Source organism: Pagrus major, chromosome 4 (genome assembly GCF_040436345.1).
Source record: "Pagrus major chromosome 4, Pma_NU_1.0".
Lineage (NCBI taxonomy): Eukaryota > Metazoa > Chordata > Actinopteri > Spariformes > Sparidae > Pagrus > Pagrus major.
In genome coordinates, this window is record NC_133218.1 from 25,197,890 (window position 1) to 25,214,180 (window position 16,291).

General features: G+C 39.1%; 1 protein-coding gene across 1 annotated transcript in view; it reads right to left on the reverse strand.

Annotated features, from left to right (window-relative positions):
* Positions 1-16,291, reverse strand: part of tcf12 (transcription factor 12) — an 81,402-nt gene that overhangs the window by 50,159 nt on the left and 14,952 nt on the right. The window contains exon 5 of the mRNA XM_073465105.1: positions 10,697-10,799. Coding sequence (XP_073321206.1) covers positions 10,697-10,799 — 103 coding nt within the window. The remainder of the gene's footprint in view (positions 1-10,696; positions 10,800-16,291) is intronic.

A 16,291-nucleotide genomic window follows, 5' to 3' on the forward strand; every position in this document is an offset into this window, starting at 1 on the left:
ACACCTTATTAAATAGTTTTTCTGCACCGAGGTGACGGCCATGTTGGTGTTGATGGCGTAAATTGAGCAACAAGATGTGGTTTACTGAGCAGTTTAACATAAAACTTGGTATGGTTATGGTATTTTAGTATCTGTGTGACAAACCGTGACTTTCTTGACTTGTAGAATAATCTTTTAAACTGACAAACATCATATGTGTAATTCATGGCACAATTCAAACAGGATCTTAATAATTATTTGTCTCTCCTCATTGACTACTGTACAATTTTTTCTGAAATAAGTTCCCATGGGGCGTGACTTCACCTCTCGATCCTTTAGGTTATTTCTCTCCAAGTTTTAAAGTTAGACCGATAACAATCAATCTATGAATGTCCAATGCACAGCATAGATGTATGATGCATCAATCTTCAAAAATACGTAAGCTATATATATATATAGATCATGTGAAAAAATTGTCCAGCCAACCAGTTTTGAACTAAGTCACGTGTTTTGTTTACAGTTCTACACAGTAAGCACGGATTTCTGCAAGGAAGATTCAAGACTCAATGGTCACTGGCGTTTTTGGCATACAGTATATCAGAACTACACAGTGATAAGATATTCAATGCTGTCTGCATTGGCAGCAGCAAGGGCTGAAGTCAGCAGACTTTAATTGTTCCACTAACAGTAATTCTTCTGAATGAATCATTTCCCTTTTAGCTTTGCACTTGTATTAAATAATCTCTAACATTCCTCTTGGCATCAGCTGCAGGCAGCATGAGGCGAGAGAAATGAGAGAAAGGGGGGAGGGGAGAAAGGAAGGAAGAGGGTGGAAAAAGAGAGAGAGAGATGGGGGATATTCAAAAAGGCCAACGAGCACAATGGGTCTTAGAGAGAGAATTTGGATTTATCTGAACTTCCTTTAACCACTTCTCCAAAATTTGTATTTTCAGCAGAAAATAAAGTTTTTAAGAAATAATCTTTTTGTTGTGCCAATATCTGCACATGAACACAATTATGCACAAGTATCCTGGGCCGTTACAACCATCCAAACAACCATCAAAGCAGCCTGTTCTGGGCCCTGCCAGTCAACCCACATCATAGGAATTCTCTCATATAAGAGGTGTGAAACAACTACACGAGGTACCTTTCCACTGATTGTAAACACACTCATGGTGCTCTAACCCCTGCAGCTGCTTTCCTAGAGACTTGTTATGTCATCACACCTTGGCAATGCCCCAGCTTTTCTTTCCTCTTTGGAGAGACAGCCCTCCAGGCCCACGGAGACTACAGCTGATCCTCTGCAGCTGGACAGCCTAGCCAGTCGCATGCTGGGGGCCAGGGCCCAAGGAAGGCACGGGCAGGGCTGGGCAGGGCCGAGATGGGCTAAGAGAAGCACGAAGGCGGGGAGGGCTAGGGTGTGAGGGGAAATGTGGGCGGCATGGGGATGGAGAAAAGGGATTTGCTCCCCTTTCAGCTCATCTTCAGCTCTTCATGCTCCACTGACCGCGGTAATAGATAAGCACACCCTGCAGCTCTGCATAATGACCGGCTACATCCACTAAACTGTACTGCACCACGTCTTCTCGTCTTCCCTTTGCTTTCTGTTCTTGTCTAATATACAGCGGATATAAACATTCTGCAGGAACACAAACAAGTGAATATGCAAAACAATTTTTTGCATGACTCAATACTGTATTCAGATCTGACTGTGAAAGCTTGCACAATACTGTGTGTGTGTGGGTGGGTGGGTGTGAATGACAGAGTGGGGAGAGGAGGCAGCATTGGCAGCATCTGTGACCCACACTACAGAGGAAACCAAGTGCACACCTGAACAGCACCTGGCCACAATCAGAGCCTGGGTCTGAGGAGGGTCTCCCATGAGACAGAGCATTAGCACATGACACCTGCCCCAGTAAAAACACACTGGGGATGCCAGTGTGATGTGGGATTTGATACTTCACAAAAAAGCCTTGAGGAACAATTAGAAATGAAGAGGGAAAAGTCGGGAAAGATGGATTCTGTTATAGTGCAAAAGACGATCCAGTGCAGCATGGTTGTGCTATTTTAAAGCAAAAGTCACAGACACACAAAATGTATTTATTCAATTTCAAGGACAGGAGAGGAAACAACTAACCAAACATCATCGACTATCAAACACTAACTGAATGCTAATATAATGCAAATCTTAGGTTCCAGCCCTTTCCTTTTACCAGCAAGCACTGCGGCTTTAAACTACCTAGAGCAGACAGACAAATACACAGTGTATAAATACCCATTAATGACATTCATGAAATCCATCCAGGCCAATAATATTGATCTAAGCTATTTGCCAAACCATCACATTACAACTAAAAACATTGGCTACAACCACACTGTTAGTGATATGAAGTCTGTGGACTTTTGCCAACTATACTGCTGGCAGAGTACAACAATGATAAAGGACTGCCATGAAAGCAATAAGCAAACATTAAACCATCAAGTTATCAGGGGCAAATGCGTATTAATTCAGATCGCTTCAGTCTCTTTCGACTCAGGTGGCTACATGAGGCTTTTTTTATTCTGATTGAGCTATTATTATGATTATTAGTGGAATTTACATGTAAACGCATCTAAATATCAGAGTTTATCTGATCGCTTGTTCAAATAATACAAAAACGTACAGCTCAAACTGGCTCTACTCTTTCACTGAGGCCCTCATGAGATTGAGTGCTGAGGTGCCTTAGATTAGGATGATTAGGATTAGGATACAAGACAATACAAGACAATACCAGACAGAAAGCTTGTTGGTGATGTATTATATAACGGCAACATCAGTACTGTCCTGTTTAAACATTTTCTTATCGCCTTTTAAGAAGTAACTGCATGGCAACAGAAAACTCCACCTGTCTGATGGAAATAGAGGCCGATGCAATAACAGGAAGTCCATAGTGACTTTTAATGTTCTGCTAACTAACACCTGGCATCTTTAAAGTTGGTAATGAAGAGAGTAATACTGGCTATGGTTCACACGGTGGGTGAGACTGAGCGGCACGTCAACACAATTGCTCAATCACACTCAGGGACTCACATTACGGTCACATGTGTATGTCCACAGGCTGGTGGCAGGATACATGCGGCTGTATGCGTGTGTTGATGACAGCATTAAGCTGATTAGTTTATATGCAGGGCCAAAGCTGTATGAGTAATATGCATGAAGCACACCAGGGAAACGTGAGCATGAAAATACAACTCAGCAGTTGTGATGTCACGCCCTCAGGCACATGGCTGGAAAGAAGAGCAGTCATCACCACAGTTACGCAGTGGGAGCCAATTTGAAACCCAACTTTGTATCAGAAGGAAGAAGGCAGCTGTTCCTATTTATTGAACAAAGGTATATACAGCTATGTTTTTTCACACTACAGACATGGTTCCTTCCTTTCTAACCACCTGGTTTTCATGTTTTGAGTTGTTTGTAGTTTGAAGTATAAGACAGAGAGCAAGCCTCTGATGAAAAGGATTTATAGCTTTCAACTATTAAATTAATCACCAACTATTTTGATAATCAATTGATCCATTTGAGTATTTTTTTAAGGAAAAAAAAAGTAAGAATTGTCTACTTGCAGCCTCTTAAATGTGAATATATTCTGGTTCCTTTACTCCTCTGTGAGAGTAAAATGATATCTTGGGTTTGAGGACAAAACAAGACATGTGAGGATCTCATCTTGAACTATACTGTAGATCAAACAAATAATCAATTAATTGAGAAAATAATCGAAAGATTAATCAACAAAGGAAATCTTTGTTTGTAGCAGCCTTCTACTTAAACAGTCATTTTAAAAAATATATATAAAATAAAAGAAAGAATACTGATTAGGAGTGATTTCATGGGTCTTTTTATGTCCCTTTAAGACATTTCCCCTACTTTTCTTTATTCCAATAAAGGGCCACAGCTGTGAATAGCTACATCAACCCTGTCTTGCTAATTAGCACAGAAACTTTAAAGCATCACATGAGGTTAGGCCTGAGAATCAAAAGGCTTTCTCCACTTAGCGGAAAACAATATCAGTCCATTAAGTAAATAATGACAAAAAGACAAACATTAGGCAGCGTACACACCAATCACAATATAGCGTGAAATAAAGGAGCAGAGTGCAGCTCTTTTAGTTGCAGCTCATCGCCTGTGGTAATTGCCCAGATTGCTTGAAATCAGCCTCCCCCACTGGCTTCCCCTTATCGAGCTGACACCACGAGGAAAAATCTTAGCAGGTAATTAGATCTAACCATTTCTTGTCAGGGCTATGAACTGCTGGCTATCCCTGTGGCTAAACAATTAGAGCAACTGACTGAGAGACCTACAGAAGACCTTACATCGAGCATTACAACATACTGAGAAGGAAGTGAAGGTTCAGTGAATTACATCAAACAGCAGCTGCACATTTAAAAATAAATGTGTATTCTTGAGGCAGTTGGAGGATAAAGCATTTATCTTTTGTATCTTAGAGTCTAACTCACTCATCGTTTCAAGTCATTAGTGAATGTCACGTCATTAGAGACAATAAAATTAGATTTTTAATTGCCAGCTAATCAGTGATGTACAACTTTTACATAAAGATACATTAGTGAAATGGTGCTTTGTCATCACAACAGGCTGGAACATGGGTGTGTGATATTGTCTTAAATTAATATCACAATATGCTGATATTCAAGGAACCTAAAAAAGAAGGAAAGGTCATCATACATCATGAATCTTGCTTTGGTGCCAGACTGTGGTGACAGTCAATGGGAGATGCATGAAGAAACACACTAAAACCCAACATATCTACATCATATGACTTCTGATGAAGAAATGCCTCCCGGACATGAAAGAACACACTTCAGAGAGAAGGCTAACGACTGATTTTTTACGCCCAAATTATTGACAGGGCTGATACTACTGTGACCAAACGGATCAGGTCTGACAAAATATAGCTGATGAAACTGCAATTACACTGCGAACAGGAGCCTTTCATAAACGAAATCGAGGACTGATCAATGTGTTGATGAAAAAAAAATCAGTAGTTAACCTACTCTCTGAAGTGTGGCCTTTCATTTTCTAGAGGCAGTTCTTCATCAAAAGTCATATGGCGTAGATATGTTGGGTTTTAGTGTGTTCGTCTATGCATCTCCCATTGACTTCAATGCAGCTGTCACCGCAGTCTGGCCCCAAACCAAGATTCATGATGTAATGACACTTCTGCTTTTTATAGGTTCATTTGCTGATAAAAATATCCAGTATATTGGTTGCCACATTTCATTGACCAATATTATCGTATCGCATATATATATGGATTGATCAGTATCGGTGTATATGTTGTCCAATATGTGCCGATATGAATTGTTTTTCAACAGAACTTAATTTAGAAAAAGATGCTTGAGGTAATTTATATATATTACATTCCCAGGAAAGTTTATTGTTTCAGTGCACTGATGCAATGTTGGACAATAAAGTTTTTTGTTTAACTTTAATATATCATGCCTCTATTACATACAGTATATGTCACAAATGTTTGATGACCATATTTGAGGGATGATTTTAAAAGATGTATGTTTGGTATATATTGTGTATATACTGTATAATAAATATACATATACGCTGATCCAGATTGATACAGATATATCTGTCAGAGGCAAATATCAGTCAACAGATATATCGGTTAGGCTCTAATCAAAAGTACAATACAAAAATGACTGTATTCAGTCTATGTGACTTTGGAGGGGCATGCAGATATAAAACAACTCTGATCAGAGTCACGTTTTCCAGCCATTGCAAATCATTATTAAGCATTATTAAGTGTTCATATGTGTGACAATCTAAACTAAAGGTAGGACGTTCTTGGGTGTCTGTGAGTCCACAGCAATCACTTATTGTGTTACTGCAAATGTTTGAATAATATGTCAGTTCACTGTCTGAGCGTAGCCTCTTTCCTCGCATGTGACGAGTGGTTGAGTCATAGGGACTCACATGGCCAAGACTGAAAAAGTTTGTCGATCGTGCACTATGAGCATAAACAATGTGGCCGCCACCTGTGGGGCAGCATGCAGCGGATGATGTGCCAGTTAGTAAGAGGATTGTAGCACCAGAGGGCGGGGCTAAGATGCACGTGAGGTCCAGACCAGCTGATACACAGTCTGCCCTAACATGGGAGTCGGCCCCCTTGGGAAGCCAGTGTCATCCTTAAGCATTCAGACATTCACCCAAAGCCCCATTCTTCAGCTTCAAAGACCTACATTCTTCTCCTGGGAGACTGGAGTTAGGCCACGAGTTGGGAAGAAACAGTCGTTTCTATTTCTGTTTTATGAGCAACAGTATGACCAGACTAGTACACATGTAAAACAAAGCTGACTGCTAAAAATCTTCAATATTTAATTCACAAGTGCTGTAACTTATCAATTATTCAAATCGAACATAAGCTTCGGTTGCCACCTCACACTCACTCCTTGAAATGAACTGAAAAGCTGGCTTTTACTAAAAAACATGTTTCTCAAGATTAAAGTGTTTATAGCGTAGTGTTTACTGTAGCTACATACACGCTGACATGATTAATGTGTTTCATTGTCCCACTATGTAGAAAGGATTCCTGCTCACTATGAGTCATTCAGAGCACACTGACAGTAGAAATCAATGCATATCTAATACTCACTTCACTGACTGGACAAACTTAATATTCTACAGTATAAAAACTGATTATTGTGAATTAGTTCAAGACTTCACACAACAGTACCGATATTGTCAGTAATCAGGTATTATCATGTGTTATTCCAGCTGCTGAGCGGTGGTTTTAGCAGTACAGGGGTCCACAGTGTTTCTAAATCAGACCACATTTCAAGCGAATGCAAATCATAATAAACAAGATCAGATCACTATATAATAAATATTTAGTTACTGTTTGTGTCTGGTTTCTTTGATCAACATTATTATTGTTAGTTTGACATTTGGTGGACACATGTTAGAGGCAGCAGCAGCTTATTCTTCAGAGGATCAGACTTTCACAGTGGGGAGAACAGTGCATTCAGTGTTCTTAAGTGATTTGTCTTCCTCCAGACTAATGTTCTCCATTGTGTTCAAACTCTAAGAATAAATTACATTTTGAAGCTATTTGGCAAAGCAGCAGTATGACTGCTTAGTCAGTGGGTTATTTGATAAACATTAGAGAAATGATTCGACTGAAATGAGGACTGATATTTCTCGTCGCAGCAAAAGAAAAGACTTCTGAACTACTTCTAAAGGAAATTTCCAATCAGTGTTGCACTTTCTGAAACAAAGAATGGTTTAGATCCACTGTGCTGATAAACTACACTAAACATATCCAAGTAAACATGGAAAGTACGTCATCAGGTTTAGGAATTGGGCATTTCCCATCAGGAACAATACATTGAATAAGAGGCAGGAAACATGAAGAGGTCCTAAGGGCTCAGGCGCACCAAGAGGACTGTCGACCACTGTTGGGTCATCATTAGGTTTTGTAGCTGATCGTTGTCCGTAGTTTCTGTGGGTTTTTTTTACACATGTCTTACATGACCGCATCTATTTGATTTAAAGGTGGAGGATGTCCGCGTTTTCAGACTAGTACACCAGTGATGTCACCTATTCAGAGTATTTTCTCTTCTTTGTTTTCCTTTTATATGAGCGAAAGACCATGAACTGGCAAGGCCTGTGCAAAGCAAAGCAAACATTTGCAATGACAGTTCCACATCTTCATCAATCATATTCTAAATAGGTTTTCAATATATACAATTAAAAAGAATAACAGTAAAATTAGTAGGCTGCAACCTGCATCGTCTGCAACAACAGACTACTGACTAGTTATTTTCTCTCACACAGGGGAGAAGGTACATCCAACCTTCTGTTGTAGCCTTTGCAATGTTTTCAAATATCAACGTTTAACAGAACGCTAGGCTTGTGCCGATATAAGATATTATCCAATATCGTGATATTTGCAGTCATTTAGGATATTTTTCACAATATTGAATATTGAACAGCTGTAAGAACATCTTCTGGGTTTTATTTTGAAAAGAAAATCCATGCTGAGCTGTCATGGCAGCGGAGGCAACGCACACTGATATTTAACGAGGTGGGAAGGAGACTGGGCTGGCAGACGTTACTACAGCTAAATTGGTGTGATGTAGCAGCATGCACGCAGCACTTTAACATACTAACATGGAGGACTTTGTTTCTCAGAAGAACACCGGCTCTCCAGTTTGGCAATATTTCGTGTTTAAAGCAGGACAAAATGGTGAGCCAAGGGATTGAATGAGGCTACATGTCGTCTTTGCCATGTGAAAAAAAATGTTGGATATGGCCCAAGCCTACAAAACACGAGAGGCGACTTTAATCTCTGACACTTGACAAACACCAAGCCAGAAGAGCATCTATTATGAGCATGGATTCAGGCCAAAAACAGCACTGTTTTTTCCTCTGTTTCATTGATTGCGTGGTAAACCAAAGAATTACACATTGCAAGTTACGAAGTGATCTACCTTTATACTTTCAAGTATTTTACCATCCAAAACAGCAACTACAGCCTCAGGTGAACAAAGAATTTCACACACCTGATGGACAAAGTCCCACCTACGTGAATAACTGTATATTTCACTATTGTGTGGTTGTTCTACCTTGTTGACTGATGAGGAATAACCCGTCAGACATGATTTAATGAGGGGGCTGAAAACTCCATAACGCTATGAAAATCCCAGATATTACTGTGGAAAAACAATTTAATAAGACCATACTCGTCTTGTGGCTGAGATAAGCACAGGCAATTCCAAGTTTACAATCATGCTGTCTGGATGTGACATATCACTGCAACAGATCACATCCATATTCTGCGGCTTGTGAGCATAATACAGACACAGTTGAAAAGGGGAGAGTTAATGTGAGTGTGTGCGTGGGGAAACAGTCATGTGATCAATTACAAGAAAGATAACATTTTGTTTCAATTCAGCAGGACCCATTTGCGAACTAATCGCTTTGCTTGGAGACCAGTCTCCAGGGCCATTACATAATGAGCTGAGATGTAGTTAGCCATAAAACTGTCAAGTGGTTACACATCACAATGATGCCGGGCCAAAGAGCTGGATAACACACAGCTTTTAATTGTTACAACAGGAGAACATATTGCAAGTCAGGAATAGTACTAATATGTTGGTGCTCATTGTCAAAATACAAACTATGATTTTAAATTAAAAATTAAATAAACACCAAAATAGGCATTACAAATCAGCTGGAGGCTGATCTTTAGTATATTTATTAGGGATGTTAATGATTAATCATTAATCAAAATAATCGCTGTTAAGAATTTAAACATTTAAAAAAGTGTCAAACTGACACTCAGAGACAGGAACAAATTAACAAACAGTATCTTGTCACAAATCATAATTAGCCTACTTGCTTTGTAAATATATCAACATAAAATGCAAAATACTGGTGTCAGAAAATGTATTTAATTAAAATAGTAACGTAATTTGTCATTTTAAGAAATCTAAAAAAGACACTCCCTACAAACTGATATTATAACAGTTAAGCCATTTAGTAGCCTCAGTATACACAATTAAAAAGAAGTCATTATTTAGTTTGAATTACTTTATCATCCAAGTAACTTGGCGTTCACTTTATCTGTTGTTTAACTCCTAATATAGCCTACTCTCATTTTGCATCAAATATGGATCATTCAGGGGTTAAAGCAGTTTTATAATGGAAAAACATCCAATATATTTCACATAGTAATGATTAACCGATGATGAATTGTTAAGACAGCTGACTATCAATTAAAGAAATTGCTTAAAATTTGAATCCCTGATATTTATTGTAACAAAACCCAATAAACTACCAGCACAGGACATGCCTCCACCAACCTGAGTCAGTTGTTACACCTGAACGCCATGTATTGTGATTGAGAGTGAGTGAGTTACCAAGTGGGCAGAGACGCCAAAATAGTTTGTTTTTTTTAATGAAAAATGTCCAACTTCTGCAACTCCAGGTCACAGAAAAGGTGAATTTGACCAAACCTTCAGTACTGACAGATGAGACCAAGCCTATGTCCAGTTCCCATGTCTTGTATAGTAATAGTAATAATAGTCACTTTTTTTTATTAATGCCGCTAAATAACACTGAGTTTAAAATCCTTTAAAAGAACATACTTGGAACAAGATGGGTGGTGTTGATAAAGGTCTAGTTGAGCTAATCTGAGCTGTCCATCAGACCAGAAAGGTTAAGAACCACTGATCTGAGAAACATCTAATAAAACTGAGTCACGACTGCAAAAATAGAAATCTTTCAACACCATTCTGTAATTTTTTCTCCTTGTGTGAGAAGGTCCTTGGTACAACAGTCTGTTTAACCCCACTCCCAGAAATCACTACCCTGCTGCCAATGATAGTTGCTGGGGGCGGTTTTAATGTCTAGGAGACAGCTTCTTATGACGGAAAGCTATACTGATGGCGTGACTTCTAGCCTGGGGGAGGGTCATCACAGGAGGAGGAAGAGGGAGATAGAGAAAGGGAAGAGGGATTAAGGGAGGAAATAAAGACAGCAGGAGATGGAGAAAAAAATAGCCCTGTAGCCTGCCAAGCCCTTTCAGTAGTGCTACCTCGAGATGCATGATGTGCCTTAACCTCAATCAGGCAATTTTTTTAACAGGATGTCTTCCCACTACCAAAGGGCATGTGAGGGGTGAGTTGAAGAGAATCACTTACTTACCCACTATGTTCGAGTTCATAAAAGGTGTTGGGGACAATCCTTCATGGGACACTAATCGACTGTCACTCAAATGATCGCCGTAATGAGGGCTGTCTGCGAAACCCTGGGGGGAGAGAACAGAATATTAAGCACATTATCGGGCAACTTCACTAATTGAGTAGTATTGCATACCACTAATTAGTAAGAGGAGAGCACAACTGGTCGTTATGCTAATAAACTGTCACCTTTCTTGTATATTATAGTCGGGTCATAGGTTCATTATAGGTTCATTCACATTCATAATACATTTGGATTTATAACCCCATTATTTGCCATTAAGATATAAGTACTCAGTGAACTTCTTTGTGAAGACACAACAACAATGGTATGCTATATGTTGGTTTTTTTACTTATCAGTGATCATTCATGCTTCGTGGGTGTGAAAACTACCAGCCTAACAGCATTCGTATCGATTTTATCTAAATGGGAGGATGCTTTTTAGCCTTATTTTTAGCTTTAATCAACGTATGAGAAAAGGCTAAAAAGCTGTTGTGATGTTTTTAATCATTTTATTTTGCTGTTTAATATTTTATCTTCCCTTTTCTTTAAAAGTTAATTCTAATATTTAAAAACTGTTGTAAAGTACTTTGCATGGAAGAGGCCACAAAAATAAAGTGTACTATTATTATTATAATTATTGTATTTCCTCTTTACATCATCCCCTCAAATGAACTGAAGTGTGTCTAAAACATTTTGATTCAGTTAAAAGTTGTTTTATGGGCAACATATTACAAAAGTTATTCATACCACCTTCTTTGGACCTATTTTACAAGTGATTAAATGCTCTCCTATAGGATGTCAACTGATGCAAAACTCATGGCCGTCATTTTATTGAAACCTGGCACTTTAAAAAAGGTAAGTAAACATTTGCAAGATTGTGCTGGTCACATAGAACTCAACGTGCGGAAACATTTGCTTTATTTTAATTACATCTGTGGCACAGATAACATCTAACCCCAATACATTTGTTTGTGTTTATTACAGTTTTTTTTATTTCGTCTACCATCTTATCTATATGATAACAGGTTTATATACCAAACCACAGTTCATAAGGTGTTGTTACATAGAGGGGAAAGAAAACAGAGAGATTCAATCCTACATCATTCCCAGGTACCTGCAGCTTAAAAAAATTGCCTTTTTCTCCTGCAGCTTAACAGTGCCTTTTCATGACAGTTATCAGCTTGGGGGGCTTAGGTCTAAATATCGGTCACAGTATGGTTTTGAAAACTCGGGGTCCCATGTAATAAAAGACACTCCGTTACAGTGCTAATCCCAAGCCCTGTGAAAATCCTCCTGTGCTCCAGTCAAATACATCTCCCCAAACTACATTAACTCCCACCAGAGGGACTGAGCAGCATTGGGCTTGCATTTCTATGGAGCTATTTTCACCAACTCATACCCTTTGCATTCAACATACAGTAAAAAAAAAAAAAAAAAGGTAAATCTCATTATCCATCTTTTTTTTTTGTGAGTGGATGGTGATGGAGTAATTTCAAAGGCAGTGGAGTGTTGTGCTGTGTCGAGGGAATCCTCAGAGATTCCCCATTGTGCTTCTGCCAGGCCGCACACACTGTTAATCACACCATGAACAGACTCAATAACAACAACAGCCCCATGAGAGGCTCTAGCAAACTAACACACACGGACTTACACATACACAGCTCATGTACCACAACATTTCCTGTATTCTGCAGCAAAACAAGGAAAATTAAACAACAGACTTAATGGAATACTTCAACATTTTAAGAAATACACTTATTCACTTTCTGATGAGTTAGATGAAAAAGGTTGATAACCCTCACATATTGGTTTGTTAAATATACAGACAGCAGGAGTTTGGCTTAGCTTAGCATAAAGACTGGAAACAGATAGCCTGGTTCTGTCCAAAGTAAGTAAAGAAAACACTACCTGCACCAGTACCCTCACAACAATTTGCCATTTTAGAAAGCATTATGAGCAGGATTGGCTAGGATCATAGGACGGCGCTGCTCAGCCTGGCTTCCAATTTTGCCCAGTGGCCACTCGCAGTATTGCAGCAAAAGATTCCCCTGCGAGCACGAATATAACAAGAGGTTGTTGTCGGGACCCCTCGAACTGCAAACAATGTACATTATGACTCTTTCTATTATGATTTTTGATCCATAGAGGTTTTCTATTCCTCTAGCTGAGAAAAGCAATCTTTTTAACAGTGACGTCATCATTATGTAAAATGTAAGGCAGGGCCAGCGGGGGGAACTCTACTGTGCACACTCAGTGGGCCATCTAACCAGAAAGTAAACTTCGAAGATAGAGAATGTTTTTTGCGTATGTGCTAGTGGACCAGTTCTCATTGGAAGGAAGGGCGCCATCTTTGTGTCTACTATCTAGTTTTTCCATATAAATCAATGGCTGGGATACTTTCAACAACTTTCTGGAGTATCCACTCATTGCCTGGCAACCACTTTCAGCCAAGAAATAGTCCTGCACATAACCCACACAAAAAGGGGGATTATTTTTTAAACACATCGGTTTTTCTTCCGAAAAACAAGATGTAAACGTGTTAATTGGTGGATCTAGAGCTTGCAGTTTCTCTCTTTTTTCACTTTAGCCTTGACTATAACAACATATTTAGAGGAGAAATATCTATCTCATCTCTATCTCAATATCTCATTATCTATCTCTTTATCAATAAGCCATTGAGCGCATTTCCCAAAATGTGAAACCACTCCTTTGACTAAATATTAGAAAGCTCTTGATGGTAATGAACACTTTGATTGTTATGACTGCCACTGTCAACCCAGGCTCATTACATGTGTGTGTTTGTCAGTGCAACCACACTGTGTTTGCTCCTCTGGGACTGCTAGATCATCAATCACAGATCCTCATCATTCCCAAACACTGGTGGCCTACATCTATCCGAGACACTAACACACGCTGTCATCGCTGCCACAGGGCTGCGTTGGCACTACTGGCTAAATAACTGTCAGATCATCGTGGCAGCATGCAGGCCGGAGCTCACGCCTTTTCCCCCAATCACTCGTTGCAGCGTTTAAAAAGTCGTCTCTTCCACACACTGCTGTATCCCAGGTGAATGTGGGGCTGCTTGTGGCAGCTTGGGAAGTGATGATATGCTCATGATGGATGCGTGTGGGGTCGAGTATCAAGTCGGGGCAGGGCACTGGGGAAGTGGGGGTTGTCGTGCGGTGGCGGTGGGCACAGCCCTGACTGTCAGACCGCCAGCCTACAGCCACAGCTGCCCAGGATACAGCGGCTGGCTGGGAGCCAAGGTCAGCACGGCAGGACTCGGGACTGTTCACAGTTGACTGATCACACACTCGTAGCTCACCGGCTCAAACAAGCTCAGGGACAAGACTGAATTCCCTTTGTAACAGACGGAAAGATGAAGCACTGAGTACTTCTTTGAGAGTCTTAGACAGACATTGTGAATAGAGCATCATTTGTGTACATTAATATGATTATTAATGAACAAAGTAATAGAATGAAAGTAGCCATCTTAGAATATAGACAATATCATAAGCTCATGAAAAAATAATACCCAAGTCTGTTATGCAATCTTGCTGTTACCACAGCTTTACAAAAGCAGGGAAAAACAGAAAATGACAGGAAGGTCTCGACAGCAAAACAGATGTCTTAAAAATCTCAGGGACACAATTGTTTTTGCAAATATTAAAAAAAAGATTTCATTTTAATTAGTTATTTAAAGTCTATCTGGGTGAAATGGCAACTTGCCAAAGAGTGTAAATATGAGCCTCTTGGCCACTGTGTGCAGTAAGAAACTCCAGTCTCCCCTATGACCCTCAACAGGATAAGTGGTTCACAGAAAATGGATGTATGGATTGTTCTGAAGTAAACCAAGTACAGTAAAAGACCTCTGAGGGCTCCTCAACGTCCAGGCTATAGCGTTGATGGCCCTGAGCTTTGAGAAACATTCCTGATGAGTTTAGAGAAGCATAAGGAGTTTTATTGATATTTCCAGTTTACAGTATTGTAAATTTACATATCCTATTAACTTTGACTTTTTAATCTTTCCAACTAATATTTTTATTCGTGTTTATGTGCCATTATTGGAAATCTGTGTTTTTTTAATGAAAGGTGGCAAAATATGGTTCAGAATGGCATTACCTCCAACACAAACCATATTAATGCTAATTTAACAATATTTATAGTGCTTATATGGTGACAAGACAGGTGATAATACCTGGGAAAAACAAATCAAACCTAAAAAGTTAGTATTTAGCCAGTCTTCACATTGACATTACGCATCATGATCTATCATTGTTGCTAGTTTGCTGAAAGTGCCTTCCTTATACTTCACAGCTTTTATTTATATCCTGAGACATTAACAGCTTCAACAGAAATGGTCAAGTATTACTGTATTCTTCATCAAGTAAACAAGGCACCAACCAGATTTATATTAGATTTGAACAGAAGAACAATGAATCAGCTCTGTAGGGGTTAAGACCTTTAATTCAATCAAGCCTTATCCAATATCACGTAAAACATTTTTAAATCCACTAAAACCAGATTTTTATTTGGATCCACATTAAATTGTACTCACTCAAAGATACCAGCCACCCAAACATGGCTGATATTTTCATTAAGATCCATGCATTATTCCCTGAGAAATGCACGAAAAGTGTGAAAAAAAGGCTTATCGCGCAATGTGAAGTAAAGAAAAAAAAATTGCTTTCCCTTTATCTTGATCCACACCAAAGGTGAATGGGGTTTATTCAGGGCCAAGACCCAACCTTCAATTAAACTGAGAAAAAAATCCATTCAATAGTTTTTGTGTAATCCCGCTGACCAACCAACCAATCAATTATCAAACAGACACAGGTGAAAACATAACCTCCTTGGCAGAGGTAATAAATATTGAATATCAACAAAGGTAGCATCTGCTGCAGGGCATGGTAATGTTTGCACTGTATAGATGTTCTTGTTTTTTTATCCACCGATAGTATGTCATTACTAACGATTCATGGGACTACACAGAATATGTTTTTTTTTAAATCAGCTAATCTCAATTTCAAAAAATTCCTTTCTTTTCTGAAAACTGTTCATCACAGCTTTGCTGAAAAGTGTCTGAAATCCTGTCTCCAGCACTCACAACTCTTTTTCTAATCGCCTGACTCTACAAATTAATGTCAACACCAATTTTGCGCATTGTCGATTAACATAATTTTAATCAAACAAATTCTTAATGGTAATTGAATGGTCATCAATAAATGATTAACATCCACAATGGGAATATGCCACTTTTCTCTGAATCCAATTTTTATCATCATTCACATGGTTACCTATGTCAGTAAAGCATCATGTCATAACTGTAGCATTAATTATACAGCACTCTTAAAATATAAAAAATCAAGTCTGTATCACTATAAGGTGTGTATGCAGCTGTGTGGAGACTGTGGCATGTGATTGTTTGTGTGCACGCCTTATGGAGGTACAAACAGCTGTCTGCTGGCTGATGCTGTGCCTTGCAATGTCAGAAACACTCATTTATATGCACCTGGAGCAAAGATATCTCAAGCGTCTCTGTCTTATAATTCAAAT